The sequence below is a fragment of the Dermacentor variabilis genome, chromosome 10 (genome assembly GCF_050947875.1).
Source record: "Dermacentor variabilis isolate Ectoservices chromosome 10, ASM5094787v1, whole genome shotgun sequence".
NCBI classification, from domain to species: domain Eukaryota; kingdom Metazoa; phylum Arthropoda; class Arachnida; order Ixodida; family Ixodidae; genus Dermacentor; species Dermacentor variabilis.
Genome location: NC_134577.1, coordinates 8075770 through 8102596, shown reverse-complemented (window position 1 = coordinate 8102596; position 26827 = coordinate 8075770). Strand labels below are relative to the sequence as shown.

The 26827-nt window shown below is 51.0% G+C and overlaps 1 protein-coding gene across 1 annotated transcript in view; it reads right to left on the bottom strand.

The window, feature by feature from the left end:
* The window catches only part of Ptp69D (Protein tyrosine phosphatase 69D), a 156232-nt gene extending 130871 nt beyond the window's left edge, over positions 1 to 25361 (bottom strand). The window contains exons 1-4 of the mRNA XM_075671544.1: positions 25295 to 25361; positions 24040 to 24253; positions 23496 to 23601; positions 22806 to 23082 (exon numbers count right to left, since the gene is read on the bottom strand). Of these exons, the coding sequence (XP_075527659.1) occupies positions 22806 to 23082; positions 23496 to 23601; positions 24040 to 24253; positions 25295 to 25361 (664 nt within the window). The remainder of the gene's footprint in view (positions 1 to 22805; positions 23083 to 23495; positions 23602 to 24039; positions 24254 to 25294) is intronic.
* Between the last annotated feature and the right edge of the window lie 1466 nt (positions 25362 to 26827).

The following is a 26827-nucleotide window of genomic DNA, read 5'->3' as shown; positions in this document are numbered from 1 at the left end:
CAGCGGTGGCAACCTCATCTTGGAACGCCGCCGCCAACCTCTAGCCACGGCGTGACTAAGTCGACTTTGTGTCGGGAACGATAAGCACATCCTCCTTGTCTCCGTCGCTTCAGCTAGGATGCGTTTGACGAAGCAGGCTTTGTGCTGAAACCACCACCGTTACGCTCTAGCCTCGTCGCCGTTGTGACGGAATGAGTTCGACGAAGCAGGCTTTGTGCGCAACACGACAACGGCGCCCTGTTCTGCTATGAGTGGGGGAGTTGCCGCGGGAACGCCGACGAAGGCTCCTTCCCACGCGCCGACCAAGACGCAAGACAATGTGCTACCTGGACGCGCTACCCGGGGCGGCTCCGAGTTCTACGAAGCCCCTCTGACGACGGCTCCGGACCACTGCACCTGTGTGTGTGTGTGCATGTGTGTGTGTGTGTGTGTGTATGCGTTGCTGTATGCTTCGTCTTGCGGGCTCCATATGGGAGCAACGCTAGACTGTCGATGGAGGTCTTGTTTAAACTGTAAATAATGTAAATAAATCCTGCTCGGCTACTCCTGTCGCCCCCAGTTCCACCGATCGTCCTACAAGCCCGCCTCCAAATCTTACAATCGTTCACCGCCAGCGTTTCACGGTAAACTTCACGGTTACATACGCTGCAGTTGCCGCGAAGCGTGAGAAGCAGTCAGGGATGTTTTAATGCTATCGCATTCCGCTTTTAAAGGCGAAGCTTAAGCGTCCTCCCAAAATTTTTTTTTCGCTCCGGTGTTGCGTACTCTACCGCATTCAGCCTGCAGCCATAGCAACGCTCCCCCGTGCCGGCCTCTGCGCTAGAACACTCTACTTGAGACACGAAAACATAATTTGTAGCGCATCGCTACAACAATTTCAAAATATGTCGTTTAAACGAGTTACACTTCCCGTGCGATCGGACCATCTCCGTTAACGCTGCGGCTTTTGGCAGAGTTATGATGACACATGTGCGTTGAACGAAATAATAATGAACAACAAACAAACACAAAAATCGTACCAGAGGCGAGTCAATCCAGTCGGCTACTGCGCGGCGGATAAGACACGTGGCGTGTAACACAGCAAGACAAGATGCGCATAACGCGGCGGCTTTCTCATTAGCGAATGCCACCGCCATTCACGGTTAGAAACGACGTGCTAGTGCAAGCACAGCTTGAGGAGGAAGAGTGGGTGGCCTCAGAGGGCGGTGTAGGTCCGACGATACACGCACACACGCGACCGTGGCCGGGATAGAGCAGCGACGTACAAGATAAAGAGCCGCGCATCATTACTCATCCGTTCTCGCCGGCTACTGACGGGACCTGCCGCTATATCGGTGGAGATTCAATCGATGTCCTGTCCCACAGACGCGACGTCACTGAAACAATGGCACTACTCACGGCGCGCAAGAGAAGAAGTCGGAAAGAGGTGCTGTGGGAGCGCCGGGCTTCCGGAGAACCGTGCAGCGTTGCCCAAAGTCAACGGCGCTTGAGAAAATCTGTGGAAAGATACGTTAAAGCTGACCTAGCTGCGCCACAAAGGCTTTTGGTTCACCAGCACCTTCCACTTTAGGTGCCTCGCACTACACTAGAGCGTTGTGAAAAGACGACAACGCGTTTAGGCACAAGCTTTCGAGAGCTGAACTCGCAAATAAAGCAAGAACTTAAATGAAATTCTGGTTAATAGATACTGAAGCCATGGTGAGATATACTGGCGAGCCATGATATTGAAGCAGCGCAGTTTAATCTGACCAGTACACGCCAACATAAAGAGGTCATACACAGGCACTGGATTGCAACTGGGGTTTTAGGTACCTAAAACCACAATCTCATTATGAGGAACACCATAGTGAGGGCCTCCGAATGAATGTTGACCACCTGCGGTTCTGTAACATACACCTATCTAAGTAGACGAATGTTTTTCACTTCGCCTCTACCGAAATGCGGCTACCGATGCTGAACTCACAAATATACGCTCCCGCATCACTAACTAGCCCTTCGGCTCTCGTTTTGGCTGACAGACGGCTCGTTAGCCAATCAAGACAGCAAATGCTACAGCAGCAAAGCTTAATAGAACATTCGCTTGGACAATTCGGTGCACGTTTTAAACCACAATAATGGCGCAGAAGTGAGGACACGAGCTATAGAAATGACACGGATAGTGGGCCTGTCGGCGTCGTCCATGCCCTCATTGATGCGCCATTATTCTGGTTTAAAACGACAGCATATAAAGACTCGCCAAGACGCACGTCTAGCCTGAGAGTTTGGCCGCCAAGTGGATGAAGCGCACTTTAGAATCCAAGCTGCTGCACGGTTTTACGGCAGCAGGGCGTAGTTACGGGGAAGGACGGAGGGAAGAAGATTGGTCCAGTCGAGCAGCATCAGCCCACGACGATGACAAGGGAAAGCTTCACCGCAATGTCTTGCGGTTGGGGTTGGAGCGGAACCGGTGGCTGCACGCAATATCGATTAAGATGGCTACACGAGTTTCGCTTTTATCTACTGATTGTGACAACTGCGGCTCGTGCACCCCTATTCTGCCCTTGGACACCAGGGCGTAGCAGAAAACGAATGAACGCAAAGACGCTCGATGTAGGGTCTAAGAACAGAGATATGAGCTCAGACGGAGAAGCTGGCAAGTGAGACGTTCGGCCAGTGTGCCCTTGCTATGTGTGTTGCATAGTTGCAGGGTACGCTTACCTAGCACGACGCCAGCCGTACTTCGTTGAAAGGTTTAGCAAGTTCTCATGGCAGAGCTTTGTGTGGCCAATAAAAAGAAAAGCTGTTTCTAGCCCTCAGCGAATTCGAAGCGCATTTTAAAGGAAGCTCCGTTGAGATGTATCGACCGCGAACACCAATTCTCAATGAAAAAGAAATTGTTGGGTTAGACTTTGAGCTGATTTCAACATTTACGTTGGTTTTATTCTTACTACCTCACGAAGAAGGACGGACGCCGTCACATCATTCACGTCGCCAAGCGTAGAAGAAAAGCAGTAGAAGTACGTGAACATTTCATACCGCTGAGAAACGCGATGTGAAGGAATCACATATAGCGCAGTTCCAAAGTGCGGCCGCACGTCGCTGCTAGAAGCAAATCAAAATGCGCCTTCACGTTGGGTATTATCGGGCTCATCTGGGCAGCAACTCGCGTGAGTAGAGTATTTGCACACTCGAACCTCTCTGTATCGCATGCATTCTTTCGCAAAGGATCAAGTTTAGTAGGCAGGGAACTTCTTTTGTACGCGAGTACTGCAGAAAGTTCCAAGAAATCGCACAGTTGCAAGTGCACTCAGAACGTCAAACATTTGGGAGAAAAACTAGTCGTGCTTCAGACGAACTTCAGTTTGGCCTAGATGGTGTTCACTGCATATCATATTGACCGCAACTAAAGACGGGGACAGCGGTTTGCTGTCTTCTGCGCATGTTCTATTTGTCTATATGTGCCCACGGGCTTCCGTGAATAACCCAGTTGAAAGTTACCGCCCGTGTTGTTTATGTGTTCTCTTCCACTGTCTCCGTCTTTAGTTGCGGTCAATATGATATGCGAAGTTAGTCCTGAGTTTCAAGAAGAAAGAAACACAAAGGCAGCGAATAAGCGACTAACACTGGAGCATGCGAGCTTGTAATCGGTGACCACTTTCTGGAACTGCTAGTCTTCCTGATAAAATGATAGATGACAGATTACCGCAAAGCAACCAAGAAGAGCAGATACATGAAGTATAGGCAAAGGAAGCTATAAACGGGCACGATCTATGCCACCAAGAGCACTATACTCTCAAGGCTGAAGAGTGAAATCGTGATTCGGGAAACAACAGTGACGAATAAATGCAAAGTAGGCTCTTGTAATGTCTCCATCTTGCTTTTGTGGCACATTTTGCAGCAAATTAACTGATGAACCTCTATGCGCGCCATCATCATCGGTGTCACCGACAATGACTGATCAACACGTACGGCTGACGAATTAGACGGTGCCGAAAGTTTCTTGCCAAGTGATTCTTCTAAAGCATTCCTCCTTGAGTATGAGCCACGTAATATAACATCTATGAACGTGTTATATCGTGCTCGCTTCCAATAACCACTGAAATGCGCGTGCTAAATTGGCTTCTTTTCGGGGAAGTGAGCCAATTCTAGACACGCGCATCTCAACAGCATTTAGTTTTAATGGTCAATGACATGACTCCACTATTTCGTATGAAATGGTAAAGTACGCCTAAACATATTTCCGAATTACAAAGCAAATAATTATTTTAACATTTTGAGAAAGACGGCGTTGCAGGTATACAAAAGCGGCCCTCCGTGTTCGGTAAATGTCCGGTGCTTAGCTGGCCGATCATGGGGATGGCCATGGCGTAGGCGGGGCGCCATACCAGCCAATCACTGGCGTTTTAACGTGACAGCGTTAAGGACCCGGCGTCGCAGAAATCCAGTGTCGGCGTCGGCGGAGTTGTCTGTGAGCTAAAATGTCCGTATATATATTTAGGTATATGTATACGCCACGCCTTGCTATATGACATGCGCTACATGCGGGTTACAGTGGCACACCATTATATCACTAAAGCTGCTCATACCTTGTCTTACATGCTTGACAAAGTTATTCCTCGGAATGTTGAGAATGACAGCCTACAAACAAACGTAATGAAACAAAGCACCGACAGCGCATGCCTTCTATGTTAAATAATCTGAGACTTAGTACGAAAAAGAATCTTAGTATGAAACAATACCAGAATCCTGAAAATTATGTATATATTTTTTTGGCGCGGTTTTGCACTACCTCCGGGATCGCTCCATGTAAGAGACCGCATTTCTACCAGAAAGCTTGCCTTTGTGCATAGCTTTCGTCGCCAGCGTTTCTCGGTAAACATTACGTTTACATAAGCTGCATTTGTCGGGACGCGTGAGAATAGTCAGGGATCTTTGAATACAAATGCGTTCCATTCTTAAAGGCAAAGCTTAAGCGTCTTCCATTTTAGTAAATTTCGTACGGACATAGAAGACGAATTAATTTACTCCACTTGAAAGCTTCATTGCGCTTATTTTGCGAGAGACCGGTTGTGCCACAGAACTTTCGGTACGCAGAAGCCGCTCATGTGTAAAAGTCGTCATGGTTAAGTTCCTTTTGCGAACGAAGGTTCCCTTCGTTCATAGAAATCGCTGGTGCTTCTCATTATTAATTTTATAACGAACGACGCACCAGCACTGCTAAAACTTTAAGCTCAAGAGCCCTAAACAAACTCGGGAACGCAGCTGTTTACTCTCTGTGTCCCTCCACCCCCCCCCCCCCCCGCGTCTCAATTACGCACTCTTTTACACCACGCATATTACATGGAACGCCCTGCTGTGTAGAAATGGTGTGCTAGCACTTCAATTTTCAACGGCACGTCAGCCCGCGCATGCGATATGCTTGACCGCTTAAAACTCTGTCACAAATAGTGGCTCCTGCAGCAGTTGCGCACACCGCGATGCCATAGACACAGCGAAAGATTGAAACAAAACCGGAAAAGCATACAAGAGCACTGAATAACCCCTCAAGCACATCAAGGAGACACACACGTCAGGTGTTTATCCTTGATCTTAACAGTAAACATAAATCAATGCACGAACAAAGAATTGACGAGAAGTTGACTCAATATGCATTTAAACGCAGATGTCGAAGGTGACATTTGGCCCTGAAGTATATATTTAAAAAAGAAGCTCCCAAGATATAAGCAAGAAATTGTGAGCAAGAGACGCCATCACAAAGAAAAAAAGAAAAACGGATGCGAGACACTATGACTCGCCACTGAAAGGTCGCATTGCAAAGCGACAATCATGGAGATCATACAAAATGGACATACCATGGATCATACAATCACGGACAATCATACAACATGCATCATCGACGACTCGGATGACTTGAGACGCTTCAGAAACGTTAACGAAGTAAGGAGCTGCACGCTCCGCGTTGATCACAACATCGCTACCAAAGGCCAGTCCCGCCTTAACGTTTCCTCCGTCTGCAGCCGCGAGAAATCTCGTGCGCTCCGAGTGAGGCCGGTGAGCAGAAAACAAAACGCGCAGTCGAGGAAACAAGAAGAGCGAGCTCGAGAGAAACCAAGAATGTCGAGTTATGACATACTGCCTGAAGGCAGATGGACGGCGTAACAAACTAAAATCGGAAAAAGAAAACGCGAACCGTTCGCGAAGTTGGAGAATGCAACATGCGAGCGCACAATATGGAACGGAATAACCAGAAGGCAGGAAGAGAGGGTTAGCGAATGAAGCGAGAAATGAGAACCAAACATCCAAGTGGCGAACTCAGAGACACATAAAGATGAACTCGAAGTAAACGAAGGAGTAAAGAAAGAAACAACGAGAGGTCTGGAGCTGTTAAACCATAGCTGTCTCCGGCGCCTGGGTGCGCGCTTCTCCACGGTGGAGACGGGAAGCTGCAAATTGCATCAGGGACGCCGTTTTCCCGGGGCCCGGAAGCAGAAACAATTGAGCGGAACTCGGGCCGGAATTGAGGCCGACCTGACTTCCGATTGCGTTGCGTCTCCTCACATGAGGCGGCGGACGCCTCCGACGCCTGCGCCTTCTCTTTTTGAGGCGTTACTTTTTTTTTCACTTAGGAAAACTAAGGGCTTCTTCAGTTCCTCCTTTCATTATTATTTTTCTTTTGATTTTTCTTTTGATTTTCCTCTATTTCTACTCATGGCGACTTAGCCTCGGGTTCAAATAAATCTCTCTTGTTCTCACTCAAAGACGCTGGAAAGTTTGCCTACGCTCTGCCTTCCCAGAAGCGCGCAAAGCCGACGAGCCTATATACATATATATACGATACTACTAAAAGCAAACAGGCGCTGCCATGTCGGGAAGTTATCGAAATAGTAGCCCTGCTGTGTCAACGACACGACGTGTTGACTAGTGTCAACACTGGAAAAATAAAACGTATGCCTGCAATCGCGATTGACCTTTGTTTTTGACAACTGTACTAACTCAGAACCAGGACGTAAAAGAACCAGAAACGCTCGTCCTGTCTGGTCTTCCCTGTTGTGTCCCCGTTCTTTGCGCTTTTGGGTCAACTATGAATTCTTTCAAACTCGCACATATTTCAGTTCATCTAGAAAAAGAAAAATGCTCCGAGAATTCTTACTCGGCCGGCCTCGTGAATCAGCTGTCTACCCTGGCAGACCACTGCAGACGAATGCACAAGCACACCAGAATGAAGAGCTTCCCTCATTGTTTTTATCAATTCGAAGACTGGGTCGAACTGTCGAAAGCATAGAAAAGAACGTTGGCGGAGAAACGTCTTATTTCTATTCTTGAGCATTTACGCATCATTCCTTGGAACTATCCAATTCATTTTTCCCTTGTCGTGTGCGTATCTCTTTCTCGAACGTGTGAACGCAATCAAAGGCGCTCGCACAATCGAGCCGTTTTCAAAAAGCACAGACGTGCCTTCAGGGCCGATGATCGGCGGAGACTGTGTTGCAGTAGCACCTCATCATCATCATCATCATCATCATCATCATCATCATCATCATCAGCCTGGTTACGCCCACTGCAGGGCAAAGGCCTCTCCCATACTTCTCCAACTACCCCGGTCATGTACTAATTGTGGCCATGTTGTCCCTGCAAACTTCTTAATCTCATCCGCCCACCTAACTTTCTGCCGCCCTCTGCTGCGCTTCCCTTCGCTTGGAATCCATTCCGTAACTCTTAATGACCATCGGTTATCTTCCCTCGTCATTACGTATCCTGCCCATGCCCATTTCTTTTTCTTGATTTCAACTCGTATATTATTAACTCGCGTTTGTTCTCTCACCCAATCTGCTCTTTTCTTATCCCTTAACATTACACCTATCATTCTTCTTTCCATAGCTCGTTGCGTCGTCCTCAATTTAAGCAGAAAGCAGTAGCACCTGCACGGACAGTAAACAACCGTCTAGTCACAGCTGTCCAATCGGCATTGATTGTCTTTGTACAGTGTCGTCTACTGCTGTGTAGAGCGCGCGAACAGCGGGCTTTGCTCTGCGGGCCGACGCCTGGCGACGGTTGCTGGGCCGGAGATATCGTAACCAGGAGCTTACGTGGCTTAATAAACACGCAAACTTGCGCGTGTTGTATTTAACCAACGGCCACATTTGTAAGCGCCTTTGTTATCTCGAACAGTCCGTGATAGTACTTCATTTATTGCGAAAGGACCGGCGCGCGTTATGAGCCCATACGCTTCATTCTATGGCATTTGCCATGCCGCAAGTGCTCTCAGACCGAGTGCAGATTAGGATTAACAGAGGCGCTTTTCAACGTCGCCACTAGTCAAAAGCAGTTCTGCATCTCTGTTAGGTCGCGCATACTCCTGGCCACACTATCTCGGGACCAGCAAATGCCGCCAGGTGTCGCCCTGCAGAGCAAAGCCGACCGCTCGCGCGCTCTACACAGCGGTGGACGGCACTGTATAAATCAAAGCGAGCAGAGTTGCACAATAAGTAGTTGATGTTCCCTTCGCAGCCACAGACATCATATGAATTACTGTCAGCCATTATTAGCGCCGAATATGTGAAGTCAAGCTAACCACAACCGAAACACAAGAGCTGTCTCGTGCTGGTGTAGTTCGGGTGGAGATGGATGTTGTAGCGAAGGGTGTAGTTTGCGCAGTGCAATGTGCTTTTCATGTGCAGTATTCCCACTTTCTTCCCTCTATCTCGTCTTCTTCCAGTTCCCTTTTTCCCTTTCCCCGGCGTATAGTAGCAAATCAGATTGTTTTCTAGTTAACATCTGCGCCTTACTTACTTCTTTGCTCTCTCTTATCTGTACTCTCTTTTATATACTATGTTTGCTAAGGGTCGTGGATATTTGTGGCCTAATAGAGTATTTTATCGTATTACAAGAAGTAGGTTGTTGCGTGTAGCAGTTACTTATACGGCAGACAGCCTATCTGTCTTTGCTGCCTGCCGCCAAGCGACACATTACGCATATGGGGGCCCGTTGACCAGCTTTCTCAGCCTGCGCCCCGGTTCCCTTAATGATGGCTTAGGGGCGCTGTAGGGAAGACTATGTCGATAGGGAACAAGTAACGCAAAAAGAAGAAGGGCCCAATGATGGAAACAATGCCACCATTCTGTCACATGTCCTGCCATTCTGTGTCGCTGTCCTGGTCGTTTTGCGCCCCTTGTTCTCTTTTGCCATGAAGGACACACTGGCTCAAAACAAGATTCTGTCTGAAACATGACAATTTCTGTCCCCTGTGGCCGCAGATGTTAACACAACAACCGAGCAATATACAGCAAGTGATCAGGTGGTCCTGTGTTGACTATTCTGCTAGTGTCAGAGGAGGCTGAGTCAGAAAGACGGTTCCTTTGTTTCTGGCACTAAAGCTGAATAGCTCTTGGGACAAAATCTTGGCGCTCCAAGTTTTAAAAAGTGGTAAATATGAACTCGCTGCAACAGGCGATGAAATGTACTGTACAAGAGTGCGAAGTTGGGCTAGTTCACTGACAACCGGACTAATGAAAGACAAGGCACCCGTGTTCTCTCGTTCACGGTGTCTGTTCACAGACACTTGGGGCAACAAGCGCGCTCTGCAAAGGGCGACAGCATCCTGTTCGCAGCAAAGCGGACGAGTGGTGCATATGAGGAGCAACATAAGCAGAAGTGGCATACGGATAGACAAAACCACCGTAAGAACTGCAAAAGATACAGTGTTTGGCAGCGAAACAAATGCCCAAAACAGAACGCTCAGGGATTGGGGGAGCGGGATGCTGGGGGCGACAAGAGTGTGCGCTGCAGCAGTGGATCAGACGGTCTTTCGGCCGACGCCGCTCAGCCTCGGCGACTGAGAGCCCGGCGACGAAGCCGTACAAACAACACAAGCCGCGCCGCTTGCACCGCTCGGCTTTCCGGCGTCGTTTGCGCTCCTGCCCGGAGGAAGTGGGGCGCGACAGCAAAGAACGCCAGGCTCCTTGCTCTCGCGTTTCCCGCCGTGTATACACACCGCTCGTCCCGCTGGTGTTGAACAAGCTCCGTGCGCTGCAAGACGCCTTGGTCGCAAAGCCAACAGGCATAAAGCAGACCTGGCCGACGAGTCATTCCTCTTCTCGTCATTTTTGTTTCTATCACGTGCCGTTTGGTTTGAAGCACGGCGCAGCACAAGCAGAAACACATGTTGCCAGATACCATAATTTATGGTTGCGCAAGGTGGCTGCCCCTGCTTAACTGTATTCTGATTTCTGAAGATTTCGGCCCCGCAAATGACGTGTGAACGGGCGGAAAGAGCGCGATGGAGAGAGCGGGGTGGAGGGGGGGGGGGTGCGACTGATTTCGGTCCTAGATGTGAGCGGCTTTAACATGGATGGACATTTCAGCGCACCGGCGTTACTGTATTTCATTCCCCATCGTAAAGCAGCGGTTAGTGTGGCGAATTAAAAGAACCAGGCAGATTTGTTAAGCAGGACAGGGCGGCTGCCAAGCCGGTGACTACGAAAAGGTGCCGATAATTGTACGACACTGAAGGGTGCTGTAAAGGCATGCTGACGCGGAATTGAATTCTGGTGTTTTACGAGCCAAAACCCCGATGTAATTGTGAGGCATCGAGTAGTCGGGAACTCCGTATTAATTTCGGCCACCAGGGGATCTTTAACATGCCCCCAATGCACGGGACACAGGCCTTGTTGCATTCGTCCCCATCGAAATGCGGCAGCCGCGGCCGGGATTTCATCCCGCGACCTCGTGCTCAGTAGCGCAACATGCTTTAGAGCAGGACGCTGCATTTCAACTCGAAGGCACGATATCCTACGTGAATGGAACACACAGTCGATATTGAACCTGTTCCGGGTAGTATCGTTAAAGTGCGACGCTTCTGCAGCACATGCAGTATCAACGGAGCGAACTTAAAACTCCAACTGAGGGCTACCAAAATACAGTGATATAGTGGCTATGGTTTAGCGAGAATATATACTGCGACAGAAGTTTAAAAGCTCAAGAAGGGGTTCGCTGGATAAATCATTTCCGCTGCGTCGCTGGTGAGGATACTTCCTCGCCGCGCTCAGCGTCACTCTTGCCATACAGCAATGAAAAACTAAGCTTTCATCGCCACCACCACTGAGGATCGAATAAAGAAATTGTGGCTTGTTGCGGATCGAGGTAGCATTAGGGCAAGACCACCAAGCCCATCGACGAATACGTCCAGTAGTAGGAATGAAGGAAAAGGGGCTTGTTTGACATTAGTTACACGGCTTCATTTACGGAAGCCCACTCCATGCAGGTGCAAGTTAAACGTTCGAGTTCCCATCAGGACACGTTGGGCCTACTGCACGAAAGCTTCTCTGAGCGAATCGGCTAGGGAATGTGAAGACTATCGCAGCCAACCACAATCGTCGAATCGGTTGCGATTCCACGCCCATGCTATCGCGACGCTCCGCAGTACTCCCACCTCCGAGGCTATGGAATATGTGGCAGGATAGTAACCTGCGAATCCAAGTTCGGCGTCGTTTTTCGGCAGCATTTCACGTTGGCCCTTTTCATCATTAGTTCGGGCTGTTAGGCAGTGGCGGAGGCGGAGGGGGGGGGGGGGGCGTAGGTGCCTTTTGTGGATTCGTCAACGTGCAAAAAAAGAAAAAGACGATCTGATTAGCAGGCGCGGCGTAATGACAGACTCGGGAACAATTTTGACCACCTAGCATTATTTAACGTGCAACCAATGCACGGTACCCGAATTTTTTCGCATTCCGCCTCCACCGGAATGCGGCCGCTGCAGCCGCGGGATGGAACCCGCGACTTCGAGCTCAGCGGCGCAACGACACAGCCATGGGGCTACCGTGGCGAGTCACCTGAGGATTGAATTCATGCACTGCGGCAGTGTAATACAGCAGCGAAGTCCGGCGCGCTAACACTGACTCATCCGTGCAATATTTTCGCTAGGCAATTTGTGCGGAGTTTTGTGCGCCGCGCATTCGCTGAAAATGGTGACACCTCCCTGCATTTCGAAAGACACATCAGTCAAAGCTGAAGCGGACAAAGACGGCGTTGCGCGCATCGCAAAGAACTTAATATTGGAGAATATTGGTTTGAATACATTGTGGGAAGCTGCCGCTACCGCAGTAAACGATTTCAGAGCGGGAGAAACCTCTGAAGTCTGCGGCTTCTTTCTTTAACCACCGCTTCGTAGAGCCTGCAGTCTTAACCTCTTCGCTACCAGTGTCCATATTTGCGGACACATGTTCCAAGGCCCAGTACTCCTGAGCGAAAAATATCGAGAAATTAAAATTGCGCGCCTTTATCAGTCAGGACTTAAATTAGCTCAACTTTCAAAGGAGTAAACTATATCTTGACTGATGCGGCCATTAAAAAGGAAGAAAGAAGATGGCTACGAACGTTGTCACAAATTTTCCTGTTCACTAACACTGTCCATTCTTGTGGACTCTTTTTCAAAAGCCAAGTATGTGTTGTTAGGATCGGCCTGCAGGGGTACTGCTCTGCTAAGCTATTTCAGCCCGCTGCACGTGCTTCAATCGACCCGCGGTGCTGGCGCCCTTCGGAGAACCAGCGAGGACAACAGCGCTAATCTACCATGCGCCTAGTTCGGAGAATCGGTGCCGACAGCAGGGCGGGCCACGTTTGGCACCCAACGTAATGTTGGTTGATTTGCCGGGTCGTCATGGTCTCTCTGCTGCAAGAAGAGCTTTCCCTAACAAAAGGGGCTTTGCGGTACGGGGACCCCAAGATTCATCACAGTCTGCTGACACTCGTAGCGACTGCAGGAGAAAGGCAGCTCTGGAATTTAGAGGCGCAAGACAATGGGCAACAGGCAGCCGCGCTGCGGGGGTCAGCTCGGGGAACCGACGCGCCTTTCAAGATTCAAGATAATGGACAACCGGCGAGTCAACTTCGATGACTGGTCGAACGCTTCTCTCACCTAGGGAACTAGGGACCAATGGAGTGTTTATAAGCGGCTGTTGTCGGCTGCTAGGGTGTGCTCGTCGTCGTGCTCTGTGATCGTGAGCTCTGTGCTCGTGCTCGAGAAGCAGTGTGTCTGAGGTTCATGCTCGCATGCTGTATGCTTCGCCTTGCGTGCTCCATTTGGGTGCCACGCTAGACTGTCGATGTATCTCTTGTTTAAAATGTAAATACTGTACGCCTAGTTCCTCCCAAGTTCCTCTCTACGACCTACAACCCCTTCAACTGGTGGCAGCGGCGAGGTCATCCTCAAGTCCTACAGTGTATGCGAAAATTTCTGAGCCATCAAAATCCCACCAGAGTCTCAGCCTACGTCACGGTTTACCCTGCTTTTTGGGCTGAGGCAGCAGCAAAAGAAAAAAAAAAAGAGCGAGCAGCTCACGGAGTGTTTTCACAACTGGTGTCCACATTTGTGGGCATAGTTTTTCTTTAGTTTAACAATGTTTCGTGCGTCATCATTTGTTTCTGTAGTCTCCTTAAACGGTGCAAAATATGGTTTTAAAGACACTTATTTCCCTGCCTACGCTGCCTTCGGTAGTGAACAAGCTAAAGGTTCGAATGAATCGATGTAATAGAGCACTATACCAAGCTCGCGGCTCCACACTGCAGCACGAGAAACTGTCCAGAAGTTTCTTAGCTTAGTGTCAAAAAATTAACGACGTCAACACATCAGTTGTGAAATCTTATTCATCTCCGCTACGATTGATGTGGTCGTAAGCTGGTGCACACGGGAGAAAGCAATGACAACCATCGCTCGCGCAGTGAACGGAAGCGGGCATATCGAGGACCAACACATGCGGGCCAAAGTTGCTGTCGTGGGGCCTCATACTACATTTTCAGCGAGGTTGTTGCATCCACACTAGCTCGTCCAAAGTGCGCGCATTATTTGCGAATGGGTACAGGAAGCTGGACTGATACATCTTCATTCAAAATTAAAAAGAAAACAAAAAGAAAAGGAAATGGGTAGGCTATATTAGGAACGCAGCGGCAGTGGGATACGTGAAATGTCTTGTGCGTGTTGCAGACAGCGTATGGGAACTAGGGTAAAGAAATCACGCAAATAAAAAATTGGAGGACGCTTAAGCTTCGCCTTCAAGAGTGGAACGCGACAGCGCTCCCGTCGACCCGCCAAGGGGTGTAAGACAATGGGCTACGGCGCAGCGACTACGCGCCCCGCAACTACGCTCTCCTTCCCCTAGCTCGGCGACCGACGCCGAGCTTCACAACTTGGTAGCATCTCTCCGGGTCCAAAACGAGATGCTACTTGCCAAAATTGAAGCCTTAGAAGCTAAAACCGCTGCTCCCCCCCAATCTGCACCCCTAGCAGAAGCCATGGAGAGCGACGCGGCGGCGCCGGTGACGTCGGACGCCTTTGTGGCCAATCTTGAAGCCCGTCTTAACGCCAAATTCGAGACCCTTATCGGGACGGCAATGGAACGCATCATTGCCAAGGTCATGGAGGCCCTTCCTACCATGATTTCCCAACATGTCGCGAATCTCCCCCGCACGTCTCGCAGGGCCGGTCCTCTTAAAGATGTATCCGGCCGGCCCTCCAAATCGTCGCGTCGAGCAATTGATCTGGAAGATGATGAGGACAGCTGCCCCCTATCAGGAGCTGAATTTCAGCCCCTGGTTGCTGGCTCCGGGACACCTACCTTCTCTCCTCTAACCCCTAAATCCGAACATGGCGGGACAACCTCGGTGTAGGCGTTCCCCCTTATCTAAATTGGCATATCCTGTCACTGTAACTCAATGGAACTGCCGAGGACTACGGTCTCGTACTAAGCGGGCCAACCTTCGGCTTTTCCTTTCAACTTTTGAGCATATGCCCGCCGTGGTGGCCCTTCAAGAGCCAGGAAGGGGCGCCACCTTAACAAACTATACGACGTTTCAGCAGGACCCCTCGTCTTGTATATGCGTTCATAAAAATTATACTGCAAATATGGTCGACTTAGACCTCCACCTTGAGTTTTCCCATGTAATGGTGACTCTCCTCCCCCTCCGCAAACAGGACTCACCATTGCACATTCTAAATGTCTACTGCACACCCAAATTGCCGAATGTATCATTCTCCGACCTATTTAGCCGTGCGCTAAGAGTTGCGGGTCGGGACCCCCTCTTGATTGTTGGCGATTTCAACGCCCCCAGTCGAGTCTGGGGGTACCAGCGTGAAGAGAAACGGGGACGCAAGTTGGCGGAGCTTGCGTCAACGTTGGGCCTCACTCTTCACACGGACCCCGTCCACCCAACCCGTATAGGCAATTCCGTGACACGGGATACATGTCCGGATTTGACCTTTACCCGCAACATTCAGTATGCAGACTGGGTCAACACAGAGGAAACCCTCGGTAGCGACCACTGCATCCTAAACACTACAATTCGGACCAAGCCATTAGCAAAACCCACAACACAGGCCCGACTCCCAGATTGGTCCAAGTTTAGGCAAAATTACAACACAGCGACATCTATACTCGAGCAAGGCTACCAGTCATGGTCCCAACAATTGGTTTCTAGCCTTCGCTCCACCGAAACCAAAATTCAGCTTTCCGAGGCGGTATCGGACGTGGATACCCACCTCCTCCACCTCTGGGAAGCGCGGCATTGCCTCGTCCGCCGGTGGCGCCGACAGAAGCGTAACCGCAAACTTAAGGCTCGAATTGCCGAGCTCACCCAGCGGGCGGCCGAGTATGCGGCCCAGCTCGCCGACGCCAACTGGGTGAATCGTTGCAACACGGCGGCGCGGCAGATGTCCAGCAGGAATACCTGGCGGCTCTTCCGCGCCCTTATAGACCCGACGCAGACACGCACAGAAACTCATAAACATCTACAACGTGCCATACACAGTTTTCACGGCAACACAACTCAGCTAGCGCACAAGTTACGGGACCAATACTTGTGCACTACCCAGGACCCCTGCGGATCGGCGTACTCTTATGCAGGTTCGGAGAACGCTGAGCTGGATCAGCCGTTCCAGCTCCACGATTTGCGGGCAGCCCTGGCGAAAATGAAACGTGGCACAGCCCCGGGTCGGGACAAAATTACAGTCAAATTACTCGCTAACTTACCCGACCCGGCCTACCAGTCTTTATTGGATTACATCAATTCAATCTGGCTCGGGGACGCGCCACTCCCCAACGATTGGAAAACCGCTCTGGTCACTTTCATTCCCAAACCTGGCAAGGCCATCAACACGGACAACCTTCGCCCCATCTCTCTCACCTCGTGTGTGGGCAAACTAATGGAGACGATGGTGCGTGACAGGTTGTCCGAGTTCATGGAAAATCAACACATCTTCGCAGACACCATGTTCGGATTTCGCCCGCACAGGTCCGCACAGGATGTTCTGCTACAACTCAATCGGGACATCCTTGACCCGGTCGAATGCCCCCACAACGATAAGGTCGTACTCGCCTTAGACTTGAAGGGGGCCTTCGACAACGTTACTCACGAGGTAATACTCACCCATCTTTCACAAACCGGCTGCGGACGCAACGCGTTCAGATACATTCGGCAATTTTTGACAGATCGTGACTCCTACATTAAAATCCAGGACACTGAACACGGTCCCTTCCGACTTGGAACCAGAGGAACACCACAGGGTGCAGTGCTGTCTCCTCTCCTATTCAATCTGGCTATGATGCACCTGCCGGCCCAATTGGGTGCTGTCGCTGGTGTGCAGCATGCGCTGTATGCCGACGACATCACCCTGTGGGCCACGCAGGGCTCACTCGGAGACATTGAGGCCAACCTGCAACAAGCGGCGACCATAGTGGACCGTTATGCTCGCCACTGTGGCCTGCAATGCTCCCCTCAAAAGTCTGAATTTGTACACATACGCCCCTCACCAAAGTGTACAGCCAAAATTGAGCTCTTTCTGGAGACAGGACCAATTCCTGAACACACAGAAGTCCGGGTACTGGGGCTTTTCATTGATCAACATAGACGGTCGAACACTACCCTGGCCCAGCTCCGTAAGGTGGGGGACCAGGTGGGCCGCATGGTCCGCCGGGTTTCCAACAAACGCGGGGGGTTGCGGTGCAAAGACGCCTTGCGGCTGGCGCATGCATTCGTGACCAGTCGAATCTTATATTCGACTCCTTACCTCCACCTTCGGAAACAAGACGAGGATGCACTCGAAGTCATCCTCCGCAAAATTATTAAGAGAGCCCTCGATCTCCCCGTGAACACCTCCAACCAGCGACTCCTGGGTCTAGGCATGGTGAACACGTTCCGGGAGCTCCGAGAGGCTCACTTAACTAACCAATACACACGCCTCTCTAAGACACTGTCGGGTCGCCGCCTCCTTGCCCGATTACATATCCAACACACCACCCTTATGGAAGAGCGAGTACGACTCCCCTTCGAGTGGAGATGCGCCCTCCACGTACGCCCTCTTCCTAACAACATGACACGTGAGGACCATAATGGTCGGCGCCTGGCGCGGGCGGAAGCCCTGGGCCGCCACTATGGGTCGAAACCCGGCACTTATTACGTGGACGCCTCCGGCCCCCACCATGGGGGATGGTACACGGCCGCAGTCGTCCACCAGTCCAAAACAGTTAACGGGCTTACATTTCGCGCCCGCGACATCACTCATGCGGAGGAGGTCGCCATTTCACTGGCTGCTACCCACTCTGATTCCAAAACAATTATCTCCGACTCGCGAGGGGCCTGTCGGAACGTCGAGCAAGGCTGGGCTCCATACTTAGCCTACCGACTACTTCAAAGTTGCACCTACACCGGGGACCCCGCTCACCGGAACATAGTATGGGCTCCTGCTCATATGGGTCTCGAGGGGAATGAGGCAGCCGATGCCGCCGCCCGCGCGCTCTCTCTCCGGGCTTCCTTTCTCGACCCCCTAGATCAGGATCTTGAATTCAATCCCGTGTATTCTTTTAAAGACATTGTCCTGCATTATCAATCTGGCCATAGCCTTTACCCTCGCCCGAGTAAAGGTCTATCTAAGACGGAGGAGCGGCTTCTACTCCGTCTCTATACGAACACTCTGCTGTGCCCGGCAGCACTCAAACATTTTGATCGTTCTTTCACGGGTAGTTGTCCGCACTGTGCGGAGACGTCTTCGGACATCTACCACATGGTGTGGGCCTGCCCATCTAACCCAGCTATTGCCCCTCACCCAAACCCCACTCGGGAGGACTGGGAGGCGACCCTGCTCGGCTGCTATGACCTGCAGGCCCAAAGGGCCTTGGTCGAGCGCGCCCGGGCAGCGGCCGACGCCACTGGGGTCCCGTACTAGGGATTCCACCCAGTACTTTAAGGGCCGGGCCCCTAAGGACCGGCCCATGTGCGTGCCTCCATGTGCTTCTCGTCTGAGAGCAATAAAAGTTTTTCAACAACAACAACAACCCCGCATCGGACGCGGTGAGCGTCGAGCAACGCAGCGTTCGGCGCTGCGTTGCCCGAATGTGCACCTGAGCAAGCGACGCACTCCTGAGCCTTAGAAACCGCTCGTTTCTAAGGCAACACGGCGTTCACTAGAGGCGCTTTTGTACCGCTTTGAAGCATCGAACTCGTGGCTCAGTGGTATAAAGAAAAAAAAAGCTCGTGGCTCAGTGGTAACGTCTCCGTCTCACACTCCGGAGACCCTGGTTCGATTCCCACCCAGCCCATCTTGCAAGTTGTTTTTTATTCATGAAGTGCCTGCTGGGATTTATCGCTCACGGCCAACGCCGCCCACGCCGACACCGACGACACCGGCTTTTCTGCGACACGAGCTCCTTAACGCTGTCGCGTTAATACACAAGCTATATTTATTCGCGCATTAGAAAGATTGGATGCTTATGCTACACGTAGTGGTGCTCCTACGGTATAATTTTGCAATCGTGCTCGATTCCTATTCATAGTGGGCACGCCGTGGTCAAAAGCGGTGGGCGCGGATTGAAATCACTCTGTTCTGCTGCCCGAGTCTCGTCGTGCCATTTTTGGACCGTATGTGCCGAACGCGAGGGCGCCATAGCCGAGCGAGCGTGAAATTTTTGCGAGATATAGTATACCTGCAGGCACTTCTGATGAGCTAAGGTTAGAATTTCATGGTTTCTGCCAACTGTGTCGGCGTGAGCTCTCTTAAACGCGACCACTGCCGCTCGGAGTGAGAAACGCGCTGCCGAGCTACGCACCTCTCAGCCCAGAGCGCGAGGCTAAATTTAGCCCTCAATGAGCAATGCGTGGCGCGACACGTGACATATGCGTAATCGAGTAATAATGGCTTTCCTCTACACAATGGCACCAAAACAGGGCGCGCGGGTGGCACAGTTGCAAAGATGTAAACGATAGTATTATAACATATCTCTTTGTTACATGTGGTTTCAGCGAACGACCCCTTATGCTGACCGAAATGAAAGACTCATTATAACTATTTTTAAAACGCCAAAAAACTACACACAGCACACAAGAGAGGACAACGGGACAGAGTGCCTCAATCAAGTCAATGAAACACGGTGATGACACACACATAGAAAGGGCCACTGTACCAGAAATATGGCTTAAGAAAACTTCTTGTTGGGCAAGTTGGCATTGATTCCTCTGATGTCCTCTCTTGTGTGCTGTGTGTTGCTTTTTGACAAACTAAAGATAGGTATAATGAATCAATACCAACCTGTCCAGCTCTTGTTGGGCAAGTTGGTATTGAAAGACGCTTCACGTAAAAAGAAAAAGCTTTGAAATTATTCCAGACTAGGTATAATTAACACACTAACCTTGAAAACACGAATAAGAAAAGGCAGCCTATCCTTGCATTTCCACATCTGCCAGCATGTGCGACTTTCAGCAAGGTTTTCTTCAGAGGTAGCTGTAGCCTAACTGAGTGCTCTGTACAGGTCATCACTACGGGAGCAACGAAATCTGCACACAATGACACACAGCTGACTAAAAACTACGATCCTTAATATTATGCTCGGACAGGTGCGCGCTTAATAGAACACTAATTCAACAAATGGTCTTTGCAGAAGTAAATACAGGTGTAGCTGCTATTCAGGCATGTGGGGTCTTCACTGTACCGTGTAGATAATCCTATTGAACCCGCGGTAATTAACCCCTGTGTGACGGTGGTGTACATATATAATTGTACACCAATGCCACACGCGTCACACAGGCAGCTAACTGAGCATGCTGCATGAGTGAACAATGAGTAGCCACGCTTAAAAGTTCTAGCTACCCCATATCTGAATGAGTTTCGGTTTACACTGATCGTAGGTTCCGCCCCTTTCATGAGACGGAAAATGTGCGCTGCTTGTATTTTTCCTGCTTTCGAGGGCGTCACAGCGGATGTTAAAGTAGTATTAGTAGTGGTAGTAGTAGTAGTAGTAGTAGTAGTAGTAGTAGTAGTAAACGAGATGACCTGCCGAAAAAGACCGCACAAACATTCTTTCAAAGGAAACCGTCATCATAAAGCAAATCGAAGATGGATTTGACTTCAGGTTAGGACATGCATGTACACACACACACACACACACACACACACACACACACACACACACACACACACACACACACACACACACACACACACACACTTACGAACGCACGACCGCACACAAGCGCTATATTTACTTTTTGCGTTTTCTGGATTTGAAAGAGTGCTGCTCCTATCGGAGATTTTGGCCAGCGCTCTTTACTTAGCAGACTAGCACAGAACATTCTAACTTTATTGTTAATTCTAACAGTTCCACAAAACGTTGCTTTCCTTTATAATTTGCGCCATTTACTCCCGCAACGACGTATTATGGCTGTCTCCACATGCGCACAAATGGCAACGTCATATAATTAGCATAATTTTATGATATTCACGACGTTCCAACTCTCATGTCACTTAAATTTAACTCCGTCATTCAAAGCCGATGGACATTACTCATGTCAAAGCAATCGTAAAAAGCTGAACGTCGCCACAAACGGCATTGGGGGCGAGCAGTCAATCGGGCTGCGTAGGTTTCACGCAGGTGTGAGAAAACTGAAACAAGTCTGACCAAACTTACTCAGCCACCTTGATATGCGGTGTGCAAACCTTGCGAAAAAGAGAAAGAAAACAAAGTCAGGGAGGCAAGCGCTGGGTGCCAATTCATACTACGACCAGAATAAAACAAGCGAGGCATTTGGAAAACAGGAGAGGAAAGAATTTAAAAGAAGACAGAGCAGAACGCGCGGAGAAGCACAAAGAAAGAAATGGAGGTAAACGATGCCGGTAGCCATGGCTCAGAAATAATACGTATAGAACATAAAACGGGTGGAGCCATCGAAATGCGACAACGCCTGAGGCCAAACGCTAAATGTTTAATGCTCACCGGAAGCGCGACCCCAGAACGCGCCGGGCATGAAATACGCAACGAAATGGCCCTCATATGCGATGCGCATGCGGAATTCCCGACGTGCGCTGGTATACGCACGTTTCGCGCGGTGGCAGAAAGGAGAGACCGAACAAAAAAGAACAGCAGAATCGCCTGCGCGGAAAACTCCGATACTTCAACCGTGTTTTGACTGCCCGTTGCCAACGTTTGACTGAAGGGAGGGAAAAAAAGAGGAAAAGAACTCTAGTCGGCTCCGTGTTCACTTTTTAAATTCGGAATAAAAAACAAACATCACTGAGCAAAGGTTGACGGCTTGGAGAAGGTTGGCCCCGATAGGAGACGTGCGAGTTACGAATGGGGCGCACGTGGCGCTATACAGAGTCGACATGGGAGTGTGCCATTCGCTTTGTTTTTCTGAAAGTTCTTCATCCGCGCTTGCGGTATTCCAAGGCTAGGCCTGTCATGACGTCACTCCAAGCTGTCGAGAAAAAAATAAGATCAATTGTGCGCAATTCTGCGGTCGACGGGCCATCCAGCTAAAAGCTGCAAGTTATTCCAAGCAACAGCGCAATATAATGCAGCAAATAGGATATCTTCTGTTTCTTCTCGCAGGAGGATCGCAGAAGGTTTAACGTAATCAAAGCCACGTTGCGGTTAGACTTGAGCGTTGAGGATTGAACGGCGTTCGCCACAGGTGACATGCAAATAAAATTGGCAGTTTCGTTCGAAGGCCAAAACATTGACAGCAATAACAAGGCTCAGCGCTGCGCTTGAGCTCCTGGGACGCCATTCCAACTGCACTCGGTTGCGACGTCTCGGCGAGGCAGCCACTGCGGGCCAGAACGAACCCCGCGGCTATGGCGCGTCTCGCCACATGGTGGGCTGACGAGGAGCAGCGCCGCCAGTGCCGTGGTGGTGGTGAAAAGCATTTATTGGGCTATATATATACAGAGAGGTGCTCGGGGAGAGACGTCTAGTTGGTCGCGCCCCTTGCAATGCTGGGCGGAGTCTCTCATTCCGGGACCCCGTTGGTCTTGACCGCTACGCAGGTCCGCCGAACTAGGGCTTGTTGGGCCGATAGTTCCTGGCAGCCGAGTAGGGTCGCCTCCCAGTCCTCTCGGGAAGGGGAAGGGGTGATGGGGGGGAGAGAAGGATTTTGCCTGCATGCCCAAACCATGTGGAAGGTGTCGGCTACCTCCCCACAGAAAGAAGGGTCAGAGTGCTTGAGAACCACCGGGCACAGCAGCGTGTTTGTAAAGAGCCTAAGGAGAGTTCGTTCGCCAGCTTTACCCAGTCCCTTCATAGGAACCGGGTAACGGCGGTGTTCGGCGCGATAGTGCTCAGTAATGTCTTTAAAAGAAAGAAAAGGGCTGTTATCTGGGTCAAGGTCCTCCCAAGTGATGCCTGGCGCCCGGTAAGTGAGTGCGCGGGCTGCCTCATGGGCGGCTTCGTTACCTGGCATGCCTTGGTGGCCGGGAACCCATATTATTGAGCGATGAGTTGAATCGCAGTCGCGAATACAGCGGAGAAGAATTTTGTCGGCGAGAGGAGTGATCCATCCCAATTGAAAGTTACGACAGGCTCCACGGGAATCTGTGAGGATGAATTTAGAGTCGGGATGGGAGGCTGCGAGGGCGATCGCCACCTCCTCCGCATGCGTTGAGCTGGGTGCTTTGAACGAGAGGCCGTCCACTTGTCTTTCCTCGTGTATGATTGCAGCCGTGTACCATCCCCTCCTGGAGTGGTTGGGGCCTGCAATATCGACGTAGAAGACGTGTTTCTTAGCACCACAGTGGCGGTGCAGGGCATCCACCCGCGCCTGGCGCCGGCCATTATGGTCCTCCTTGTTCATCTTAGTTGGAAGGAGTCGAACGTAGAGGGCACTTCTCCACAGTTCGGGCACTCGAACCCTTTCCATCATATGGTGGTCATGTTTAATATGTAACCGGTCTAAGAGGCGGCGACCGGACACGGTCTGGGCGAGACGGGTGCATTGGTTAACGAGATGCGCCTCGCGAAGTTCCCGATAGGTGTTTACCACCCGCAACGCGAGAAGACGCGCGTTGGAAGTGGAGATCGGGAGGTCGAGGGCTTTCTTGAATATTTTGCGGAGTACTACCTCCAAGCAATCTTCGTCATGTTTCCGTAAGCGTAGGTATGGGGTCGAGTACAGTACTCTGCTAGTTACGAAGGCATGTGCGAGCCGCAACGCATCCTTACTTCGCATCCTCGCTTGTTGGAAACGCGGCGAACCATCCGGCCCACCTGGTCGCCGACCTTGCGGAGTTTGGCAAGAGTTGTGCCTGCCTTGTGGTGTTGATTAATGAAGAGACCGAGTATTCGAATCTCCTCCACTTCTTGGATGGGGCCACTGGCGAGAGAAAGGTGAACTGAGATTTTGCATTTCGGGGAAGTTCGAATATGCACAAATTGAGACTTGGACGGGGAACTCTGGAGGCCGCAGTACGTGGCATAGTGGTCTACTATGCTCGCCGCTGCTTGCAGGCATTCCTCCATCTCTCCTATGTTTCCCGTAGTGACCCAGATGGTGATGTCGTCGGCGTACAGCGCATGCTGAACACCATCGACACCCGCCAGCTGTGCCGGGAGGTGTGCCATGGCAATGTTAAAAAGAAGCGGGGACAACACAGCGCCTTGTGGTTTGCCCCGCGTTCCCATCACAAATGGCCCGTACTCGGTCTCTTGTAGGCGTATATAGGCCAAGCAGTCCGTTAAGAAATGTTTGATATAGTTGAATGTACGAGCACCGCAGTTGGTCTCGCCAAGGTGCTTTAGTACGACGGCGTACTTAACGTCATCAAAGGCACCCTTGAGATCGAGTGCCAGGACTATCTTGTCGTTATGTGAGTGTTCTGTGGGTTCGAGGATCTCGTGATGAAGCTGTAAAAGGATGTCTTGTGCCGACTTATGTGGTCGGAAGCCGAACATGGTGTCGGCGAAGGTGTCCTTGCTCTCGAGATATTCCAAGAGGCGGTCACGGACCATCGTTTCCACGAGTTTCCCTACACATGAAGTGAAGGAGATGGGCCGGAGGTTGTCTATGTTTACAGATTTCCCCGCCTTCGGGATAAAGGTTACCAACGATGTCTTCCAATCGGCTGGCAACGAAGTGTCCCCCGTCCAAATGGCGTTGATGTGTTCTAGTAGGGTTTCGTACGCCCGATCTGGAAGGTTTGCCAATAGTTTGACTGTTACCTTATCCCTCCCGGGCGCCGTCCCCCTGCGCATTCGTGCAAGAGCCGCGCGAAGGTCGTGAAGCTGGAAAGGCTGATCCATTTCCGGATTATCGCAGCCTGCATACGAATAATCCATCTCTCGCGGGTCTCGATCCTGATTGAGGTATTGTGAGCGCAAAGCGTTCGCTAGCTGCTCCGTGTTTCCTTGAATGGTGTGTAGTGCGCGAGTGAGGTGTTTCTTGGTTTCCGATCGTGTTTGTGTAGGGTCTATGAGACTCCTGAAGAGCAGCCAAGTGTTGCGGCTCGACATCTGTTTTGCTGCGCTGTTACATCTATCTACCCAGTTAGTGTCGGCAAGCTGGGCAGCGTACTCGGCTGCTTGCTGAGTAAGGTCAGAGATACGAGCGCGGAGTTTAGGATTGTGTTTCTGCCGCCGCCATCGTTTGGTTAAGCTGCGGCGAGCTTCCCAGAGGTGCATCAGGTGGTTATCCACGTCCGGTGCACGTTCCGTAAGCTGTATCTGCTTTTCGTGCGAACGGAGTGTTTGCATGAGTCCGTGCGCCCAAGTGGAGTAGCCTTGTTCCATGAGAGAAGTTACTGAAAGGGCCTGGCGGAAAAAATTCCAGTCGGGGAGTTTGGCTTGTGCAAGGGGGCGATGAAAGGATCGAGTGTAAATGATAGTGTTCAGTATGCAGTGGTCGCTACCGAGGGTCTCCTCGGTGTTGATCCAGTTTGCGTGTCGGATGTGTTTCGTGAGGGTAAGGTCGGGGCAGGTGTCCCGAGTGACAGAATTCCCTACACGTGTTGGGTGGACCGGGTCGGTTAGAAGAGTGATGCCCAGCGTAGATATAAGTCCCGCCAACTTACGACCATGCGGCTCTTCCTTGCGATAGCCCCACATGGGACAGGGGGCGTTAAAATCGCCCACTATCATCGGGGGATCGCGAACCGCGATCCTTAGCGCTGCGCTAAAGATGTTAGAAAAAGTAACGTTTTTTTAGTTTCGAGGGGCAGTATATATTAAGTATGTGTACGGGGCTATCTGTTCGCCGCAGGGGGAGGACAGAAACAATCACGTACGAATATTCCAGATTTAGGTAGAGATCAACCTCCTGCGCTGTGTAGCCTTTATGGACTAGGAGACAGGTGGACGGGTCTCGCTGAAAAGCGTTACAGCCCGAGAGCTTAACCACAGCCCCGGTTTCTTGCAGTGCAAGTACTGCGGCGGGGTATTCGAGATTTTCAATGTACGCCCTTAAGTGGGCGCGTTTCGTCCTGTCTTTGAAACCCCGACAGTTACACTGTACAAGAGAGAGAGCTTGTTGTCTGTGGGGGGCGCCGCCCTCTAGGGAGTTGGTTGGGAGGGGACGTAGCCATGTTGATTTGAAGGGAGGTCGCCTTGGAGAGCCGGCCCAGGTTCCGTCACCTGCAGCTGAAGCGATTCCGGCTCCTTCGAGAGTTCGGTTAGATCGATGGGTCGGGTGAATTTTGATGGGCGGTTCGCGTCTTTGAGGGGTCCCGTTCGGCGGAAAATCCGGGGGTTTGACTCTAGCCACGTCTTAATGTTGGCCGTCACGGCGGCCTTAACCGTAGCTGTGACCGCCTTGAGAAGGCTGTCTTGAATTTGGCCAAAATTTGATATCTGAGCCGTTAATTCGGCAAGGGCGTTTTCGAGGGGGGTGAAACGCACGTCAGAGCTAGAGGGTGTCAGGTCCGCCTGCACCACTTGCATCGGTTCCGGAGCTACATGGGCAGTGGGCGGGGAGGACCGAGCCGTTTCTATCGCGTGAATTTTCGCGTTAAGTTGAGCATTTTGTGCCCAGAGAGTCTCGAGCTCGCGGCGCAGGTCCGCGACGTCAGAATTAAGGGGGGGGATGAGGAGGAATCTTTGGTGGGGAAGAAGGTAGGGGAGTGCGGGGAGGCGGAGGAGGCCCGTCCCAGCTGCCTACCTTGGGCTGAGACGTATTCTTTGGTGTGCCAGACTGAGGGCCTTCGAGAGCCGGAAAGTCCCCGTCTTGGAATGTAGGGGCGCCTGTATCCCGTGATGCTTTCGGGTTAGTTGACCGAGGTGACTTGGGGCCACGTCCAGGCAAGGTGCCCGCCGGTGGCGCTGGTCCGGTTGTGCCTTTCGTCCTCTTGTTGCTAGTCGTGGGAGCTTTTGAAGTGGTGTCAGAACCCGAGGGCACTGCAGTTCGAAGTTGGGTTCGTTGACCGGTCGGCTTGGCCGGTTGTTGCAGCCGTCGAAATTTGGCTTTGCAGTCTTGCGAGCCCGTAAGATGAGCCCCACCGCACACGATGCAGGAAGGGGTGCACTCGTGGGGCGCCATGTTGCCGTCTTCGAGGACTGCGACCATTTCGCCGCAGTGTCCACAGCGATTGTCTTGAGGATTCGGGCATAAG